General features: G+C 35.6%; 1 protein-coding gene across 1 annotated transcript in view; it reads right to left on the reverse strand.

Annotated features, from left to right (window-relative positions):
- Positions 1-22,072, reverse strand: part of LOC129225311 (uncharacterized) — a 90,411-nt gene that overhangs the window by 41,734 nt on the left and 26,605 nt on the right. Inside the window, exon 2 of the mRNA XM_054859905.1 lies at positions 16,202-16,345. Within this exon, the coding sequence (XP_054715880.1) occupies positions 16,202-16,345 (144 nt within the window). The remainder of the gene's footprint in view (positions 1-16,201; positions 16,346-22,072) is intronic.

Genomic DNA, 22,072 nt, shown 5'->3' on the forward strand with positions numbered 1-22,072 from the left:
CCGTTTCCAGGGCACGGAAAGTGAAATTCATAGTGGAAGTGGAAATGAAAATATTTTCAAAAACTGAAATTTTCATTACCCTTATGAACTTAATTACCTGGAATCTAATTAATCCCATAAGCTAATAACCACTTTCGACACCTCAGCTGACAAAAGGATGTCAAGAATACCCGCGTGATTATGAATTGTGTGGCATCTTAGAATCGTAATTAAGATTGATTCGGACAACCTCCATCCTCCTCGTAAGAATTCTCTTTCGATGAGCGAATAAAACGGCTCGTAACACGATTTTGCTTAATAGCGCATACGGGCTGTCGAATGTCTTCACTAAACTCCTTCGGCCTCGTTAGTTTGTTTATGAATAGCTTCACAGTTACCATTGTTATTTATTGTTAGTTATAGACTAGAGCACCCCGTTACTGTATTTTATTAACCTTCATTTGAATTAGGTGTTCCCAACTAAACGATTATGAAATAATGTGAAAAACACATTTGAGAGGTGGAGGGGCGTGTCTAATTCTAAGTTTACCTGAAAGTTTGCAATTCAGCACATTTTCTTTTTCGACAGGATTTTTAACATTCATTTGCATTTATATGTTACTCTTATATGTCTCCATCAATCAGATTTTTTTTCTCTCTAATCACGCCAAAATTATTTCTTGAGTTTATTTTCCAGAAAATTTTTCTTATTATTTTTACCAAAGAATCTTTTGACAATTCAGACTATATTTCTGTTTCTCTCTCTCTCTCTGCTAAATTCTCACCTTTTCTTTTCAAGGATCAGAGGAAGAAATGACCGTAGAATTTTCAATTTTGTTACCTTCAGGAATAATGGTAGTTATTAATTCAAAAGTAATGATTTATTGTCTTGCAAAAAAATTGATCATAAATATGTGATGGCAAAGAGATATTTTATTTTGCTGTTCAAGCGTTTGGAAATGAATTCCTTTTTCAGAAACTTGGAGCATAAAAAAATTTAGTGATGACTTAACGACTTAAAAAGGCGGTTAAAAAGAAATATTTTGCGTACCAAAAGAAATATATAGTGGCTCCCAAAAGTCTTCGTACACTTTGAAAATTTTTAGTAAAACCAAAATAACGCAAAACTGAATTCAAATATCAAGTCCAATATTTTTCACCTCATTCCTATGTCATTCTAAATAAAACCCTGTAGTTTTTTCAAAATATTGACGGATATTTTTTTTGAAATGGGTTAAAAAACGAAGAGACAGAGAAATAATACGCCACAAAAGTCATCGTACACTCAAAATATTTTCGAATAAATCATGATTAAAACTATCATATGTTGTTTTTTTATTATTTTTGCTTTGTGTTAACTCTTAGAAGTCATTTGGCTTTAATTTTTTGTTTATTTATTCCTTAATACTTTGATTATTACTTTAAAATGGCTGGTATTCGTAAAAAAACACAAACACCGTTCGAAATTTGAATTTTTTCCTCACAGTAGTGGTAAATTTGTTTAAAATGTCTCTAAATTAGTTAATTTGTTCCATTCTATAATAAAGTGCTTGATAAAATGCTTTGAAGAAAAGAATCGGACCGAAAACAAGGTAAGAAAAGGTCAACCGGCAAAGTTGACAAAGCCTGATCGGAGATTTAGAGTTAAAAAATTTAGGAAAAATACACATTTGAGTGCTGCAAAAGTTTCTGAAGAGTTAAATGAAACTTTTTACATTTAATTTTCACCTAAAATTATTCGCCAAGTTCTCTGATTAGCTGGATTAAAAGGGACCTCTTCCCGAAGAAATTTTCTTGGCCATGCGAAAAACAGAAAGCTTACGCTTTTCGTCACAAAATCAATAGTAAATAAGCTCAAACATTTTGGAATTACGTCTTACTTACAGATAAAAATTAATTCAACATTTTTGGTTAAATAGGTGTATAATTGTAAATAGAAGAAAAAATTAAGAACTTAATCTTAAGAACTTAGTTGGACCAGTTAATCAGGACGGTGAAGGTGTTCTTGTGTGAGAGTGCATATCAGCATCGGGACTTGGTAGTTTGGAATTTTTTGATGAAATAATATGAATCATGCTGTTCATTTAAATATTTTAAAAACCAATTTTAAACTCTTAGTCAAAAATTTGGTTATTGGAAACAACTTTGTTTTTTATCAAGATAACGATAAGAAGCACACAGTTTTCAACGTTTGCGTCTAGTGCCTCAAAAATTATCCTAAAGTCTTGAAAATACCTCCTCAATCTCCAGACTTGAACTGAATGTAACGTATTTAGAGATATATGGAGGCTAGATTACGAAAATAGGGCTTTAAAACGAAAATAGAGTTAGAAACAGTAAGACTCGAAGTGTGGTTGAACACTTACTCAGAAATTGCGCAAAAAAAGGAAAGAAAAAGAATGAAATTTATTCCCAGACGTTTAAAAGGTGTTATGAATACTGCATGATATTCTACTAATTAATAACTTAATCAAAAGTTAGAATTTTCAATAATATATAGACATTTTATAAAGTGTACGAAGACTTTTGTGAGATAAAATTTCCGACACTTTTTGGTTTTCGATTTTTATAAAATTAAGTTTTAATATTTTTTTTTAAATTCATGTAGTTTTGTTGAAAATTGATCATAGATCTTATAATTAAATACCTATTCCGAAATATTAATTCTAACCAATGGATAGGACCCTATTTCATTGAAAGTCGTAGGTGTACGAACACTTTTGGGAGCCACTGTATTTAAAAATGTGTAACAAATGAAAACGACAAGCAACAAGATTAAACTAAAAATCGATTTCAAAACATTTAAAAGAGAGAAGATTCATTACTCTTTTAACAAGAATTTATTAGTAACTAGTTTTTAGAACAAACAAGGACATTTTATAATGCATTCATGTGTTCTTAGAGTATGAAATACTTGACTAAACAAACCTTCGAAAGTTTGTTGCCAAAAACAACTTTCTCTGAAGTGCACGGCGAAAAATATGAATCCTGCCTGTACAAAATTTTTGAGTCAGGATCAACCACAACACTCTTCCTATGCTCCCGTCATCATGTGGTTATTTCAGACAGTTTTTCTGTCTGTGACAGTCTGCTTGTCAAAAACACATCATAATTTATTGAAACATTTTCGTAAAACTAAATCAGGTTTGTCGCTCACTCGATCCAAGGTCGTCTTTTCTCTCTCTTTCTCTTTGCCTTCATTGAGTAAAGTGGATGAATATAAAAACTTCTTGCTCGTGACCGCAGTTCGAGCGTTTTCCCTCGCTGATCACGACACGTGCGGTAACGAGGATTGTTGTTAAGTGTAACTTTCACTTTCTGCAGCGTAGTAAAAGGCACTTTCTGAATTTATGGTGATCAGAGTTATTTTTAACGATTCTGAAAGTGTTGTTTCACGCATTGAAAAAAAGAAATGTGGTCAAACCTATTTTCAAGCTTTGTATTTTAAATCAAAATTTAGCATCGAGGTTTATGGAAAACTAGCGGTGCCCGCACGGCTTTGCCCGTAGTAAAAATTAAGAAGTTATTTGGTTCGCCTGTATATTTAGAAATTTTGGATAATGAATTTCTCGCCAATTTGCTATGCTCGTTTTGCACGCCTATGGTTCTCATATGGTAGTTTGCTCGTCCACGTTATGGTAATTTTCTAGTCCACGTTATGATAATTTGTTCGTCCACGTTTTGATAATTTGCTCGATAATATGTTCTTAAAATTGAATTAGAAAAAGAACAAAATTAAATTTTTGAAAAATCGCTTCGAGGTGCTCACGACTAATTTTGTGCCAAATTTCATGAAAATCGGCTGGACAGTCTAGGCGCTATGCGCGTAACAGACAGAGATCCAGAGATCCAGACACATAGACTTTCAGCTTTGTTATTAGTAAAGAAGAACAATCAGTTGGAATTTTAAAAAATACATTTGAACGCTTTTAATTTTTTGAAATTCAAAATGACAAACATTCTTAACACTGAAAACCAAAATGGTACACATCTCTTTTTTCCCTGCCGTCCTCGATTTCATTCTTATAAAGTTTGTGTTTTTATGAAATTGACTATTTTCGTACATTTCGTTCCTCCTAGCTGTGATGTATTTATCCTTTGAGATGGAGTGGCCATGTGTGTATTTGCACATAGCAGAGGCGAGGCATAATTTATTACGGCACAATACTTTTATTACACATTATTCACATCACGAACACACATACACAACTATATACATCACGAACAAGAACTAGAACTCCACGCACAAAGGTAACAGTTACGGTTACCGCTAACCGGTTACATATCGATATATGACATCCCTTCCCCTTTACAAATCCAGTCTCTGTGGAGCTTTCCTAGATCTTGTGGATCTGCGCAGAGGAGGCGGATCTGCTGTTGACGACTCCGGACAGGCTGCGGTGGTGTTGCCGTCCGTCGCTGGTTCAGCCTCGTTGGTGTTGGCCGATAAGACGACTGGTTCAGCTGGTGGCTCTGCTGAACTCCCATTTGTTGTAGCATCTGTTGCTGTTGTCGCAGTAGAACAGTGGGCCCTGGAAGCAAGATTTGGAGCCTTGCCGATTCGTTCCCATTCCTGGTTCTCCAGATTCCCACCGTCCCTGATTTGGTCAACGTGGCGCCGCCACAGTTGCCCATTGACGTTGATGGTATAGTGGAGTTGTCCGTCTTTACTGACTACTTTCCCGAACTTCCACCTTTTATCACCGTGACGGTAGTTGCGCACTGCCACGTTGTCCCCTATGTGAAAGACACGATCCGAGAACTGAAAGTTATCCTTCCTAATCCTGTCTTGGACCCTGGCGTGCAGATCGGGTTTCACCAGGTCGATGCGTGTCCGGATCTCACGCTTCATCAGCAGCATTGCAGGGCTGTGGAGGGTTGTCATGTTCGGAGCCTTCCTATACTGCATCAGGAAGGTGCTGAGCTTCTGCTGGATGGTGCCGGGGTACTCCTTCATGGCGCGAAGAGATTGCTTGACGGTAAACACATACCTTTCAGCTTGACCATTGCTGGAAGGCTTGAATGGAGCTGAAGGTCTGTGCTTAATCCCGTTTCGGCTCAGGAAGATCTTAAATTCATCGGACTTGAACTGAGGCCCGTTGTCACTAACTATCATCAGTGGAAGTTCAAACCTCGCGAAGCAGTCCCTAAGACACTCGATCGTCTTCAATGCTGTTGTATTCTTCATTGGATACGCTTCCAGCCATTTAGAATGTGCATCCACGATGATCAGATACATATATCCGAACAATGGCCCAGCAAAATCAACATGTAGCCTCTCCCAAGGTTTGCTTGGGTACTCCCAATGGTGGACTTTGGCTTTTTGGGGATCTGTTTTAATTTGCGCGCAGTGGACACAATTCTTTACTGCTTCTTCTATATCCTTGTCTATGTTCTTCCAAAACACGAACGATCTTGCTATCGCTTTCATCTTTACAATCCCTAAATGCCCTTCGTGTAACTCCTGTAGCACCCGGCTCTGGAATTGTTTTGGAACCATGACTCTAGATCCGTACATGATGCAACCATCTTGGAGACTGTATTCCGCTTCCTTCCCCTTTAGACCCTCTCCACTTCGAAGTGCCTGCAACAGTGGTCTGCTTTCTTCATCTTCCTCAGTTCCTTTGGCTAATTCCCTGGCAGTGACTGGAAGTGTCTCAATCTGTTGCAGTTGGAAGAGCGTAACATCATCTCGGACTTCCAGTTCTTCTGACTGAGTCGGTAACCTTGAGAGAAAATCAGCATTCCCATGGTCCTTGGTGTTACGGTAGATGATGTCGAATTGGAAGGATTGAAGAGTCAAAGCATAGTGAAGAAGTCGTGTTGCTGCCAAAATTGGTAGACCTTTCTTCGATCCAAAAATTGCAACTAATGGCTTGTGATCAGTTATAAGAATGAATCTTCGTCCCTTTAGGTATAGGTAGAATCTCTTAACTGCCCACACAATTGAAAGGGCTTCCTTATCAATTTGTGAATATTTTTTCTCTGCGTTGTTAAGAGTTCTTGATGCAAAAGCTATAGGTCTTTCTGTTCCGTCGGACATTTTGTGGGATAGCACCGCGCCTAACCCTACTGGACTCGCGTCGGTTGCCAATGTTACTGGAAGTGCAGGGTCATAGTGCACCAGAATTTGTGGGGAACAAATCACCTTTTTAATGTTATGGAATGACTGTTCACAGTCCTTCGACCAGATGAACTTTGTTTCTTTTTTCATTAAATTATTCAACGGATTAGCAATTGTGGCCAAATTTGGACAAAACTTTCCATAAAATTGTACTAACCCCAGAAAACTTTGAACTTCTTGCACATTTTTTGGTTTAGGGGCACTCGCTATTGCACAGACTTTTTCATCTGTTTTATGCAAACCCTTGGAGTCAATCTTGTGACCCAAAAAATTAATCTCTTCCTCAAAAAATTTACTTTTCCTCAAATTTAGTTTTAATCCGTGCTCTTTGCATTTTTGAAAAAAAGTTTGCAGTGCCTCAAAATGTGCATCTTGAGTAGGTCCTGTTATACGAACATCGTCCATAAACACTTTAACCCCTGCCATTCCCTGGAACAGACCGTCAACATAGCGCTGCCAAATAGCTGGAGCCGCGTTTAGCCCATACATAAGCCTTTTGCATTTGTACAACCCTTTAGTTGTGTTAATTGTTAAGAGTTTTTGACTATTTTCGTGAACCTTTAGTTGTAAATAAGCGTGTTTAAAATCTAATTTCGAGAATTCTTTTCCCCCATTTAGACAAGAAAATATCTCCTCCAACCTTGGTAAAGGGTGTTGTTGTACCATTATACTAGGATTAAGGGTTACCGAGTAGTCTGCACACAGACGTATTGATCCATCTGATTTTACGACTGGTACTACTGGCGTTGCCCATTCAGATGTTTCCACCTTTTCTATAATTCCCTCCCTTTCTAATCTGTCGATTTCTTGTTCAACACGATCTTTTAAGGCGAACGGAACAGGCCTTGATCGGCAAAATTTCGGTGTAACGTCTGATTTAAGTTCCAATTTTACCTCATAATTGTTTATTTCCCCTAATTTATCATCAAACAATTCTTTAAACTCATTAAGTAGTTTACTCAGATCATATTTCCCATGTGCACGAATTGATTTAATTGAATTCCAATTAATTTTGATTTTGAAAATCCATTCCCTACCTAAAATGGTGTCTAAGTCTTCCCTAACAATGTATAAATTTAATTTCAATTTTTGATTGTTATATTCAACGTTTACATTTACTACTCCCATTGGTACAACTTTCCCCCCATTATACGTAGTGAAAACCAGGTTAGTCTTTTGCAAAGGCTTCTTAGAAATTTCCCTGAACTTCTTTATATTCATCACAGAAACCGCTCCACCAGTATCTAACTCCATCACTATAGGGCTGCCCTCAACTGTAATCGTCAGCATTATTGGAGGTCTTTTCCCCTCCTCCGAAATAATGCTATGTAATGGAACTGAGTTTTGGTTTCCATTTTCGGAATCAAGTTCGACACTAACTTGTCTTTGTTTACATTCTCTAGACTTTTGTTTTGCATAACAAGCTCTCTCTATGTGCCCAACCTTCTGACAGAAATGACACAGACTAGTTATAAATTTACAATTGTTACGATCATGATTCGTTCCGGAGCAACGCGAACACGATTTATTCTTAGCCTTGAATGCATCTTTCTGTTTACTTTTTTGTTTATATTTATTTTTCCCACCTGGCCTCTCAATTTTCCTTTCTCCCATCTGATGGACATTTACTGTTTCATCTAAAAGCTCAGATGCACCTTTGAGAGCTTTTTCCATAGCCAAAGCAATTTTCAGCGTTCCTTCTAAATTCGTATCATCTTCCTCAAAAATTCTATTAAGAATAGCTTTATCCCGCAACCCACTAACAAACACATCTCTTAACATTACATTGAGCATGGCTTCCCCATAGCAACTTGGAACTGAAAGGGATCTTAACTCAGCCAGATAGTCACTGACCGTTTCCCCTTCCCGCTGCTTGCGATTTAAGAACACGTGTCTACTGGGTATAATTAGTGGTTTCGGATTTAAATGCTCTTTTAAAGTAGTTTTCAAGCAATCAAAATCTTTTTCCGAAGGATTATCAGGAGCTAGCAGGTTCTTGAGCAAATTATACATTTTCGGGGATAAATTTGAAATAAAAGCTAACCCACGTCTGTCTTCAGGAACATTTTGAACCTTTAAATATGCTTCAAAGCGTTCAAGAAATGAATCGAAGCTTTCCTGACCTTCTTCAAACTTTTCAAAATGAATAGAAACTTTTGAACCTTCATTTGGTTTCGTTTCTGGCGTAACCGCCAATCTGTCCATTAAAAGTTTGTTTTGCTCAATTAAAGCTTGAACCAGAGCCTCCATGATAAAATATTACTAGAAGATTGATATTAAAAAACTTTTACCTTGACCTTGGCTGCATCGAGCTTTATCCTAATCCATTAGATTCTGTCGAAACACTTCACGAGAGTTCCGCTGAAGAATCTCATTACTTCACGGGTTCGCAAATCATTTCGTCGCCAGCTGTGATGTATTTATCCTTTGAGATGGAGTGGCCATGTGTGTATTTGCACATAGCAGAGGCGAGGCATAATTTATTACGGCACAATACTTTTATTACACATTATTCACATCACGAACACACATACACAACTATATACATCACGAACAAGAACTAGAACTCCACGCACAAAGGTAACAGTTACGGTTACCGCTAACCGGTTACATATCGATATATGACACTAGCTGTGATGGTAATTGTTAAAAATAATAAAACTGTGAATAAAAAAATAAGTTTGTCATCACTTAATGCCAAAACAGTTTTAGAGAAAAACTGAGATTAGCTAATATTGGTATTTAATTCACAATTCTTTTTGGAGTGTTCAATATTATTCATTCAAAAAGTACTGATTTAAAGATTCGCACGAACATTTTTATCGATTTTTTAAGTGAGTAATTTCAATTTTACCAAAAACTGCAATTCACGTGGAACCTTTGAGGGACATCCACGGGACCACAAGGCTCCGCGGAACACAACTCAAGAAATTCTGATTGTAAACAAAGTTTCAAACAAAAAATATCTTTCTAATCTCATTTCGTAATCACTCAGGTTTTGGACGCGAACAGTTTTGTGCGAAAGCGTTTGATGACAAACCGAAGCACTCATAACTGGCCTTGAAAATAAAAGTGTCAATTTTCTATACTATCTCGTGAGAAACCAATGAGTGACATCTTTTCTCTCCATATCTGTCACGTTGTTGGTGTTGAGTAACACTTTTTGTTTGGCTTCTGATAATTCAATAGACCAGACGGGAAACCTCCACCTCTCACCTTATCGAATCAAGCAAACTCGCTCCAAATCCGCACCTGTCATATCATCACCTGTTTTATGACTGACAATTCTGAGAGCAGTAATAATATGAAAAAACTGGGTAGCGCGGCAAGTAATTTTTCCACAATCACAAATTCGTTCATGGTTTTAAATGGGATTGTTTCCTTCAGTAAAAAGTAGTACTTTTAGTCACTGAAATTAATAGAATGAGCAAAAAAAATAAAAATAACATGAACCCAGAAAATACTTTCATTTTCCCAACAGTTATTTTTTAATTAATTTTTTGTAATGTCCTATTTTTCAAACAAGGTGTGGGCTTGATGACGTCACAAATGATGCTCTTTGGCGCATTTTTCAATCGCGTTTCCACGTTATGATAATCAAGAAGCGACTTAAAATTGCTTGCTATCGACCATATCGTTGCCAATACACGTGAGTAAAGATGCGAATTAAATATTTTGCTCTGTGAATGGCAACACTGAATGGCATTTCATCATTTGTGATGTAATCGGACAGAAGCATAAACATTAAAAGCGCGCTGATTTAAGTAATTTTTTTTAAATATTAAACTTAAACAAATTATTTAAAAAATGGTCAGATCCTACGCTTTTCAGCATGCTCTTTCAGAAAAAAAATACTTTTAAAATTTTGGAAACTACCCCATTCTGAGAGCAGTAATAATATGAAAAAGGTGGGTAGCGCGGCGAGTAAAATTCTTTTATGGCTTTAAATTAAAGCACAGTCTCGACTTTTATCAAAGAAGCTCCCAAATTCGGATACTGCTTTGTCTTTTTTTAATGCATTTTTAGACATTAAATTATGTCTTGTTAATTATTTGTTCACTTATCTTTATTTTGGCGTTCCGAAATAATTTAGAGTGGTGGGGCTAATAATTGCTCTTACGCTGAAATATCCAATGGACTGAACTTTTCGAATGTAACTATTTTTTCAAACAGTAGTTAAAATGCACAAATGGAAAACTTTTGAACCGTCTAAATTTTATGATTGATTGTATTTTGGGGGGAAAGTAATATGAAGGAAATATTTTCTTCGCTAAGGGAAACAGGAATAGCTCAATCACTCAACAAAATTAATTAATTTTCAATTCAATGAACATTGTTTCTATCGTCTACTTTCCTAGTCAACGTTAAAAAAGTAATGAGAGGAAATCTGGTTTTCCGCCCCCCCCCCCCTCCCCTCACACAGAGAAAAAAAGCTTTTTAGGAAACAGATTGAAATATTTTTGTTTGGAAGACACTAAATGACATTCTGTTTTTTTTTTAATTATTTATTTAACTATTTTTCTTTTCTTTTTAATTTTGAACTGATAAAAAAACTTAACATAATCGACAACAAGGAAATTTAGAGCAGAATTAAATCCGGTACTAAAGGCGGATTTTCTTCGAATAAACTTTGTCAGAGGAAAGAAGGGAAGTTTTAACGTAGAACATAGGAAAGGAATTTTCTTAGTTTGGTTTTTTAAAAATAATTTTCACAAAAAATAAATACATAACATTAGCGCCTATAAGGAGAAATTGAAAACATTTTATCTGCAAGAAAACTGTCACTGAAAATTATTTTTAGCACAAAAAAAAGGAAAAAATATAATTTTAATTTTGAAAACTTAAATTTAAATTATGTTTTTCGCAATTCTGAGTTGCGATAGGACCCTACTTTTCGGGTTTCCAATTTCTACAAATGGCTCTGGACCCCAGGATTTCGATTTCGAGTCACAACTGACTACAACTGTATTTATGTCGAGCACTGCATACTAAGTACCTTGCCTCCATTATTTTTTATACCGATAGATGGCAGCACCATCACCGGATCGAACAGTTAATGAGAATTTAGAACTAGACGAGGAGCTAATAGCTACCTGGTGCTAGCACCCCCAGAGGTATCGTTTCACTTGGAGGACATTGAGACCACGAGCATATTTAACGTCGCCCAGTCCCCTTTAATGACGACGGTGGGTCTTCGACCATCGAGGTTCGAACCCAGGACCCTCCGGCCCCGAACCCGACACTCTACCGATCGGGCTACCACGGCCCGGACTCCAGGAGTCAGCTTTATTTGTACCCGATCCTCTCGACTTAACACAGTCCTCTTTAAACAAAAACAGTCCTTAGCACACAACAAACCTCCGCGAGCCTGTCCTCCTCCTGGGGCGGGGCGCATGCGTGTGTAGGCGTATGTGTGTGTTGTAGGTGTCTGTGCTTGTGTACGTGTGTTTATGTGTGTAAACGGGCATGGACACCGTTGCTCTGGAGAGTCCTGTTCGAGGAGGCCGGTGGACAGTGGAGCTCTTAGATGCCAAGGTCCAAAAATCAAAGGGACATAAATGAGAGAAATAAGCAATTCGTTATTGCTTTATAAAAGGAAAAGAATTAAATTCCTGAGCACCTTAATATGGTTTTATTCAACAGAAGAAACGGTCATAAAACCATAATTCCTAAGAATTAGTTGTTTGCACCAGTAAACGAAGAACATTACAGAGATTGTAAATGGGGTTGTTTCCTTCAGTCAAAAGTAGTACTTTTTGTCACTGAAATTGTTAGAATAAGCAAAATAATAATAATAATAATAACATGGACCCAGAAAATACTTTCATTTTCCCAACAGTTATTTTTTAATTAATTTTTTTAAATATCCGATTTTTCAAACAAGGCGTGGTCTTGATGACGTCACAAATGACGCTCTTTTGGCGCAGCTTTCTATCGCGTTTCCACGGTATGATAATCAAAGAGCGAATTAAAATTGCGCTCTACGCTTGCTATCAACCATATCGTTGCCAATACACGTGAGTAAAGATGCGAATTAAATATTCTGTTCTGTGAATGGCAACACTGAATGGCATTTCATCATATGTGATGTCATCGGCAAAAGCATAAACCGAAAACAAAAGAGTACCGATTAGTTTTTTTAAAAAAATATTAAATTCAAACGAATTATTTAAAAAATGGCCAGATCCTGTGTTTTTAAGCATGCTCTTTCAGAAAAAAAATACTTTTAAAATTTTTTTAAACGACCCTATTAGGTTGAAGTGTTTTATTTCAATTAACGAAAGAAAAGTTACTATTGAAACACCAAAGAGAAGTGAAATATAAAAGTACTTCGCAAAAATTTCGAATTAGAGATGATTTATTTTTAAAGGTTAAACGGACTGTGGAGTGAGGCTGCTCCTCAGAGTTTTCATTTACACAGGCACAAACCGAGAGAGAGAGAGAGAGAGAGAGCTCTGATCCAAGAAGTTAATTTGAAAATAAGGTGTCGGCAGTCAGGGTTGGGGGGGGTTTTATTTTTAAATTTAATATTAGTTCTCTTATCAAGCTATTTGTTGATTGTTTGATTGTTGTACCTTGATTCTTTAGACATCAAAAAGTAAATAAATAACATTATGCTCATTTTCTTAATTTTAATAATATTTCAAGCATTTGATTATTTGTTTTCCAATTAAATTTTCGATTCATGCTTCGAAATCACACATAATTTTTAAAATTTGATCAATATCTAAAAATTTTATATAAAATAAATTTGCAACTTTACAAAATTGAATTTCAATAATGAATAACAAAATAAATCTATAAGTAAATTATACGAACAGAATTACACCTTCTCATATTTTCACCTTATTCCGAGTACGTGCAATGGACATATTTAATGAAATTGTGGTTGATGTCACTATACGAATAAAACATATCTTCGTCAAGGGTAGTTGCACAGCCATCTCGTCGAAATACGCTTGCAAACACAACAGGTAAAAGAGAAAGCCAGAAATTAAATGTTTTATGACATTGAATGAAATTAAAGTTTTGCTCCTGACTTTCGAGCTACGCGGATATCATGTATTTAATCGGCATTTTATGAGCAGCGCTTTTGTTTTCTATGTCCATAAACGACCATAAATTATCAAAGCGGAAAAAACGCTTAAGATAGGCTTTGACTGCATAACGAATGCTAAACTTTTTTCACTGTGTAATAGCTACGATGTGACGGTGGATGCAGCAGCAACCAAATATACAGTAAAACCTGTAAAGTTGATCATCCTTATAAGATGACCACCTGTCTAAGTTGACCACTATTTTCAGGTACAGAATTAGATCTATATCATAAAATTCAACCTCTATAAGTTGACCACTAAGGTAGTGCACCGCAAGTGGTCAACTTACACAGGTTTCACTGTATTGTATTTTGGATAGATCACCAGAAGTATATCTTGATTCTGTATCGAGTTCGATGCCAGTCAATTGAAGATCCTGTGCTCGTCAATGGTGACTGGAGCACGTTAAATATGTTCTGGTCACAAAATCCTCCAAGTGAATCAATACCTCTGGGGATGCTAGACCAGAGATTGCCCGGCTTTTGGTCTGGATCAAAAAATCAGAGCTGTTTTCAGGGCCCCATCCAAATGGTAAAACCATAAATAGTGGTAGGTACGGGACACCTTGGAGTGCGATATGCCATCCGTAGCAAATGTAAATTGCATATAAATGCAAAGCATACCGAACTAGTGTTCGATTTTTGGTGATGATGTTTGACATTAATATTTTATGATGTGAACGCCTTTTGGCCAGAAACAACGGTTTGATTAGATTTATGTATGAGTAATTTTTTACAAAGGTGCAATTTTCTTTACTCTTATTCGAATGTATAAGAGCTGAAATAAAAATGTTGAAAACAGGAAAATTCATATAAGTTTTTCTCAAGTTGTCCGTTATGATTGTAGTTGAATTTTGACCCTTGAGCGAACATTAGTAACTGCAAATATTTAAAAACAAATTTAACACTTACAATATCCTACACTAATATTATCATTTAGTAGAGGATATGGAAGCTGTTCACATGTACTCCGAGATGTTGTGTTCAGAAGTGCCCCATCATCTACTTTAGAATTAACTTGCAAAAATAAAGAAAATAATTCTAAAAAAATTTAAAATGTCATAAATTTACTCAAATGTTCATATAATAATTTGCGATATTTAAGTTCAGTTTATTAGTTAGTTTAAAATATGTTTTCATGTGAAGAAGACAGTGATAGATAGTGTATCTTCCATTGAGATATTACACACACCTGGCTAAAACAAAGATGTTGTCACCACAGAAATATAAAACTGCCTATAGTTCTAAAAGTTTGGCCAATAGGTAGGACAAGTACTGCTATCACTTGAGAATTTTTCAAGATTTTTTGCTTGAAGTTATCCCAGTAAAATAAACCTTATTGTTCACATGAGCCTTCATTTCCTATTTCTATGATTTTTTGAGTTATGCACTTCAACTGATTTTTTTTTCTTCTAATTTTGCAAAATTCCACCAAAAAAAAAAAAAAAAGAAACAGAGAAAAATGATGCTGCTTGTAAAAATAAATGACGTAAAACAAAATTTTTCAAAATGTTTTTGAGCAATGATAAAATGAAAAAATATTTCTTCATTGTTTATTAAACAATTCGTTTTTTTTTTTCCTTTCAAGATTATGGGATAACAACAGATTTGATAAGTGTATTTTTAAATAACTATCAAAACACGAAACATCGGAACTTTATTTTCAATTACGGTCAATGAACACAAAAAGTTTTGTGTAAACAAATATCAACAACTGAAAACGATTTTTAAAAAATACTGTATTTATGCACACTAAAAATATATAAATTTTTCTTCTATCGGTAATCAATTAAGTGTTCATTGCTAGTTGTAACCATAACCCAGATTGCGTCCAAGGTCGCTCATCTATCATCTGACACTGATTTCCGCCTCTTCGCCGGCTGTAATTGCCTTTTCACGGCAGTGACTAAGAAGAGGGGATATCAAACCGATACTTGAGGCAAGACCGTCACTTAATTTCGGAAGACGCGTGTTATCATGCGGGCCAACTTTTATTGCAGCTGCTCGCATTTTATGGAACTTTCGCTTTGGACAGCCGTAGTTTTCTAATAGGGTGAATCCATCGTCACGTGTGGGACAATTGGACTAAATTTTTCGTGAGATTACCCTTTACATAGATGCAAAGGCGGATACAGACAACGACTTTATGGGGGCATGCTGAAGAATATAGAACCTTTGGAACGAAAAATTTCTGAAACTGTTTAGGTGGGAATTAAAAGCACCAATTCGCAGTGCTAGATCAAGGGGGGAGCAAGCCGGGGCCCTTCAATTGTTCAATTATTCAATTCTCAATTATCATATTGTTTAAAATATTCTCTGAAAATATTCATTCAAAATTACTTGTTCTTCGTGCTTTTTACGTGATGAGCAACGCGGTTATAGTGGTGAAACTTGAATTGATAAGAAGGATTTATTCAGTTATTTTAAAAATTTAATTATTTAAAAGTTGTGTTAAATGATAAAGAGAAAATTCTTGTAAGAAGTGGCGATGAGCCTTTCTAGCGTTTCGTAGCCAGATATTGGTCTCCAAGCCAAACGTTTTTCCGGGGCCCTCCTGAAGTCAAACCTCTCTGTTTGCTAAAATAATTTTACCTTTGGATATTACCTTTAGCCATTTTGGTGCCCCTAAAAAGCGAGGGTCCAAGGCCAAGCCTTAGTTGGCCTACTCTGCATGGGCACCCATATGCAAAATTTTACTGGGGGAGGGGGGGGGCTCAGATATTTTCTCCATGGTTTATCAGGACATTTTCCCCGTGAAACCAATTTCAGCACAAATTACAGTTGTTAAGATTTGACATTTGCAAAAACTTATTCATTTATGGCTGGAGAAGAAATTTTTTTACATTTTTGCAAAGAAAAAAGTACTAAAAGCAAGAAAACTCTGATTTCTAAGGAGGGGCTTGAGCCACTCCCCCCCCCCCCCATATAGGCGCCTATGCTACTCGGTAATCAGGCCCAGCCCAGATACTCAGTTTAGTGCGTGTGTTTTTTCTCTATCTTACCTCCAAGTATACGATCTGCGACGTCATTCCGGCGTCTAGTGAGATGAAAAGAACTCGTGATTGGCCATCGTCCACAATAAAAGCTCTACTGAATTGGCGAGTGTGGATGCCGGATGTTCTCTGCGTGATTTGTGCGTACCCCATCTAAAATGAGAAGAAAAAACACTTAGTGCATGAGAAAGGACACCATCCGAGGCTGGTAATTGTGAGTAAGTTCTATTGTGGTATTGGTGTGAAACAAAAAGCAAATTACTGTAAAGTTTTTAAAAAACAAAACAAGATGGTATTGTTAGGCCAAAGCTTGAAGTTGAGGACATAGCGTTGTTTCATTTTTTGAAAACTGTTGAACATGTATATACATAAAAAATAGTTGAAGTCATCATAACACTGTAAAACATTTATTGCAGCGCATAAATACAAATACGCAGTTCTAAATAACCATTTAAGTTTACTACATCAGTTCATCATTTTAGTTCATTAGCCTGAATTTACCCTAGGTTTCTAATATTAAGAAGTTAAAAGGTTGATATTTTGAAATCCCACTCTCCAATATTAGTTAAAATTTCAAACGATGAATTAATAACATAGTTCACGTCTTAAAATTAGTGATGGAAGGTGGGAGCCATTCAGCACGTACCACGATTCCAACCCTCCTAAGATTCGTAATCCAGATGTATATCGGGATATACACATACACACACACACACACACACACACACACACACACACTCGCTTACGTTCTCTCATAGTCCAACTCAGGACTTCTCCACCCGGTGAGAGCAAAAAACTTCTTTTCCGAGTGTTTGGGCTCGTTTTGCATAATCTTCATTAAAGTTTTGTTAATCCCCTTTCACAAGGGTGTGCGAAGGCCCTGAATGTCATAGTTCACATTTGGATAATTGGCTTCCAAGAAACTTATTCTCAGGGCCGACGAGAGGCCATGTCAGCCTAGTCGGAAACAAGGGGCATGTCCCTTGAGGCTCGGCTCAGAATTGGAATAGTATAAATTTTACAAGTTTTATGGGGTAGAGTAGGGGAATCCGGTTACCAAGCTGACAAGGGATCCGCCTTGTATTGGCTCTCCGCAGCCCTGCTTATGCTAGGGGAATGTCAGTATAACGTCAAATTGGAATTTTGTTTTCCGAAGGGAACTATTTTAGAAGAGCAGAATTGTCGAGATTCATTTAGTTATGTCCTACTGCCAGGTATTTGGTGACGGAGGGAATGTTTTAACTTCTTGATAGAGAAAGTAACGCTTTGACCTAATGGCACATTTTGTGGGTTGTTTTCAGGAGGAGCCACGTGCCAATACGAGAGAGAGTCAAAGAATTACTCTCAACAAGTCGTAGGGTGATGTCTCCCTGCAGAAGGAGGAATTTCGTGGGAACAGAGAAGGCAAAAGTAGTGTCTGGATTTCGTCTGGTCCCACGATATTTCCCGTACAACCAATCGCCTTAGTTGTCCATTTGAGCGGTCGCACTTTCAAAAAAAATTTTTTTTTTCTCGTTTAAAATATTGATGGGCAAAATACCGACAGCCTGTGCCTGGTTATGACATGCAGAAATTGCAATCTCGTCCTTGTAATGGACTCATCAGTCTGGAAGAGTCAATAACCAAACTGGAGGCAGTACTAGCAGTTCACAAGCACCATTACTTGAGAACTCTCGCTGCTGGGTGAAATTAATGTTTGCTACCAGTTCGTTAGTAATATCAGCTTCAATGAGAAAACATCCATCTCCAGCTCAGTTATTGATTATTCCAGACTGATGAGTCCATAACAAGGACGAAACTGCTTTCTCTGGATGTCATAACCGTGTTGTCGGAATTGTGCATGTAAGCCTGCTAGCATTCACCCTGTTTTAAGGCCGGTAACTTATTGCTTATTGATAAGCACTGCGGGAACAGCTCACCCATTCCCTAGCTAGAGCCTTTTATTTGACTCAGAAGACAATGTGTTAAAAACTGGTTACTAGCTACTGTATTTTATTAAGAACAAAAAGTTGTGAAATAAACTGAAAATGACCTCCTTAAATTCGGAACTTAGGGGAGGAACTACAAGAAAATACCAAACAGTTCGATACGGTCTTCAGAGACTACAGTATCACCCTTATCAGGGTTCATAACTCAACCATAAAAAACTGGAGGCACAGGCATTAAACCTCTCCCAGAAATTGAAATTACCTTCACACCGGTAGCTGAATTACAATTTTGCACATCAGAGAGGGGCAACCACAAAGTCTTCTCAGAATTAAAAAAATGCAGTGATACTTTGATCATAAAGTCAATAATATTAAATCGAATCAAATTTATTTGATTTCTTTTATTTCTTTGAAGTAGTAGTGTCTTTAAATGTATATCGTATTAGACCTTCGAGTTAGAAAAGTTTTTTCACTCCAGATTTCGCCACGAATCTCAATAATAGGTTTCCAATGTTTTTGTGATGCTGTATCTAAGGCGACTGATTTAGAAAACAACAAATTTGACTGACGAGAGTGGCTAACAAGCAAAACATTACTATGAATAGCTTTTATTTACTTCACTCATGTAGTGTAGGACAGGGTGCAACCAGTTTATTGATTTTTCCCCTCACAATATAGCTCTTTCCGCTCGATAATCTAGCAAATTCCACCGAAATGTCCTGCATAAAAAAAAGAATATCCCTGAGGGAAAATTCAGACGATTTTTCTTCACTTCTGTTCGCACTTTTTACTATTTTTTTGTCGCTTTATTGATCCAGTATAGCAGAATAATTCCAAAACTCTATTATGTAAATGGAATGCCATTGGACAATTTCTGGAGACAAAGCTAAGTAGAGGGTTGGTCTGAAATATTGCTAGGAAAACGGTGATATTTTCATAAAATGTGCGTTAAAAATATCAAACCCGCTGATATAAGCTAAAAAATACGTCCAATATGATCTAAATGTAAGCACTATTACCAAACAACATCTGTTATTCATAGCAAATTCTCTAAGAATCGCAAGCAAAGAAGAAGCTGGGGAAAAAATCCGAAATGCGCTCAGAAAGCAAAGTGATTGAGGCCAAAATTTCAATAAAATAGGGGAAACGTTTCGAATATTTTGTCAACTTGTATTGCAAAAATGGTAAAAATGAGTAATTTTGCAACCACATTAATTTTTGACATTGCATTAAACAAACAGTAAAAACTTATAACTGATTGAAAAATGATCAGAAATAACCTACGCCAGGCAGAAGAGTTTTTTTTTTCTTTTTTTTCTTTTTAAGCAACGGAATACCGTAAAAGAGAAGAAAAAAAATCAGTGGCAACGGGAGAGGTTAAAACTTAATTATAAAAATGACTAAAATAGAGATTCCTCCCTCCTCCTCTCAATGTGGAAGTTTTACCAAAAATTCACCGTCAACACACAAGATAAGCATTTACAAATAATTTTCCTTGACGTTAATTCTAATGAAAGGTTAGAAATTTTAAAGCTGTTAAACAAACAATAACAATAAATACATTTTTAGCTCTTTTGCTCAACAAATGTTTTAGCTCGATCCCACGAAGTTTCATTGCTATTTTCAATGTATCTCAAATAAAATATTTTCAAAATGGTATTCAAATATCGTGTATATTCTTAAATTCTTATTGAGAAACCAGAGGTAAAAAAAAAAAGTGGATGCTGAACTTATCAAGATTTATTTAGATATATTTTCCTCTTTTGAAGGTATTTTTTATAATTTATTTATATATTTATATTGGTTGGGGAGGGAGGGATATTTCGTTATTAAAGTTAAAACTTCTGAAATTCTGATCCGCAATCTTTTTGTGTGACGAAAAGTGGAAGGGTGAGCACTGTGCCACCGGTGAAAAAACAGCAGTGTCGCGCTTGCCTTTGGACGTCGGCAGAGTTGGGCAAATTTTAATTGTATGGACAATTAAAGATTAACAATTGATTAATCGGTAAATGAAACCACAACAACTAACAATTGATCAAGTGTAATTGTGAAAAATTACAATTAACAATTGATTAATTGTTAATTGTAGTTTACCACAGTTAACAATTAATTAATTGTTAATTGCAGTTTGCTACAGTTAACAATTGTCAATTGTTTTGTGAATTTTAATTTCAAAACTAGTAATTTTAAAAAAATTACTGGTTTTACATAATATACTGTATTGTATAACATATTGTCAGGTCTACCTGGAACGTGGGACGCTGGACGGGTACGATATTACTATGTAACTATTTAAATACACATGTTAGCAACAAATAAAGGATCAATGCACAACAATAAATATATTAAGAGCAATAAATTATTTACTGCAACGTATGACTTTTCTCAAAAAAATCTTATGGCTCCAGCAAATTTCCTCAGAAAAGATATATTTCAGTTAAAAGTTCAAAATTTTTTTTTTACGTACAAACATTTACGTGTGGAAAAAGCTTGCCAACACGAGACTAGTTCACGTGGCGAGCGAGCAATCAGCACTGAACGAAAATACGAAATAGAAGAATACTTTGGACTTCGTACCCTGCGCTGAACCTATTGATACGTAAAGTTAATTGTTGGTTTTAATTATTTCCTAAAATAATTTAAAAAATAAATTGAAATTATTTTAATTGTAAGAAACGATTAACGTACATTAATCCCATTAAATTAATTGCAAAGTGCAATTAATAGTTAAATTGCAATTAATTTAATTGCAATTAATTTAACTGCAATTAATTTAATTGCAATTACTTTTTCAATCAATTAACAAGGCAATTGAAAAATAATTGATTAATGCCTAACACTGGGTGTCGGAGAAGGGTAAGACGTATGCTCTTCTTACTTTCATCCTTTCTCATTGTCCGTGGTTGCGTGTACTGAAACGAGAAAGAGAAAAGCAACCAATATTTTTCAACAACTATGTGAAAATAAGATAAAAGGCAACACATTCTGAATGAAATGAGAGGGGAAAAAAGACTCCTGCAGTCAATGCTTTCGCAACTGAAATGCGAAATAAAAACATAGTTGATTAATACTTTCAAAAGTAAATAAGAAAAAGAAACACAACCAACATCTTCTAACAATTATGAGCAAATAAAACAAAGGGCAACACATTTTAAATGAAATGCGAGAGCAATTAAAAAAAAAAAAGATTAAAGAACGAAACAAAAAAAAAGAGACTTTTGTAGTTAATGCTTCTGCAGCTGAAATGAGAAGCAAAAGGATACTTGATCAAAATTTTCAAAATATGTAAAATCAGAAGGAGAAACAAAACCAACATTTTCTGACAACTACAAGCAAATTAAATAAAAGACAACACAGTAGCAAATGAAATGAGAAGGTAGTCAATGTTTCTTTAATCAAAATAAGAAAAAATTTAGCCAATAATCTTCTAACTGAAATGAAAAAAAAAAAAAAATGAAAATGAAGTTCGACCAATATTTTTAGTTAGATTTGAAAAACTAAAAGAACAAAGTATTCTTTTAAAAAAGGAAGAAAAGCTTCACAAAGTGTCACTGATGTTTCATTGAGGTTCATGTTATAACTATCTACTATTATCTGGCTTATTGGTAATTGATCACGAAATTTCGTAACATCAAAATAACTTCTCGAAACGCGCGAGAAATTTCCTTCTTTTCTTTTTCCTGCTTGCAATTGACGATCACCGTCAAACAATGAAAGGAAAGTTCTTAAGTACAGTGAATGTGCATTTGATAAAGATACCACATTAAAATTAAAAAATGGTATAAATATCCAATTTTACAGATAGTATCACTTCAATAATAAATACACACGAAGAATACGCATGAGCACGTGTAATATAGAATTGTTGTTTGATCGCAAGCGAAATCTAAACAAAAACAAACTTTGGTACTGTTTAGGGGGAAAATATTAAAATACTCCTATTTACTCAGTC

The sequence above is a fragment of the Uloborus diversus genome, chromosome 1 (assembly GCF_026930045.1).
Source record: "Uloborus diversus isolate 005 chromosome 1, Udiv.v.3.1, whole genome shotgun sequence".
Taxonomy (NCBI): Eukaryota; Metazoa; Arthropoda; class Arachnida; order Araneae; family Uloboridae; genus Uloborus; species Uloborus diversus.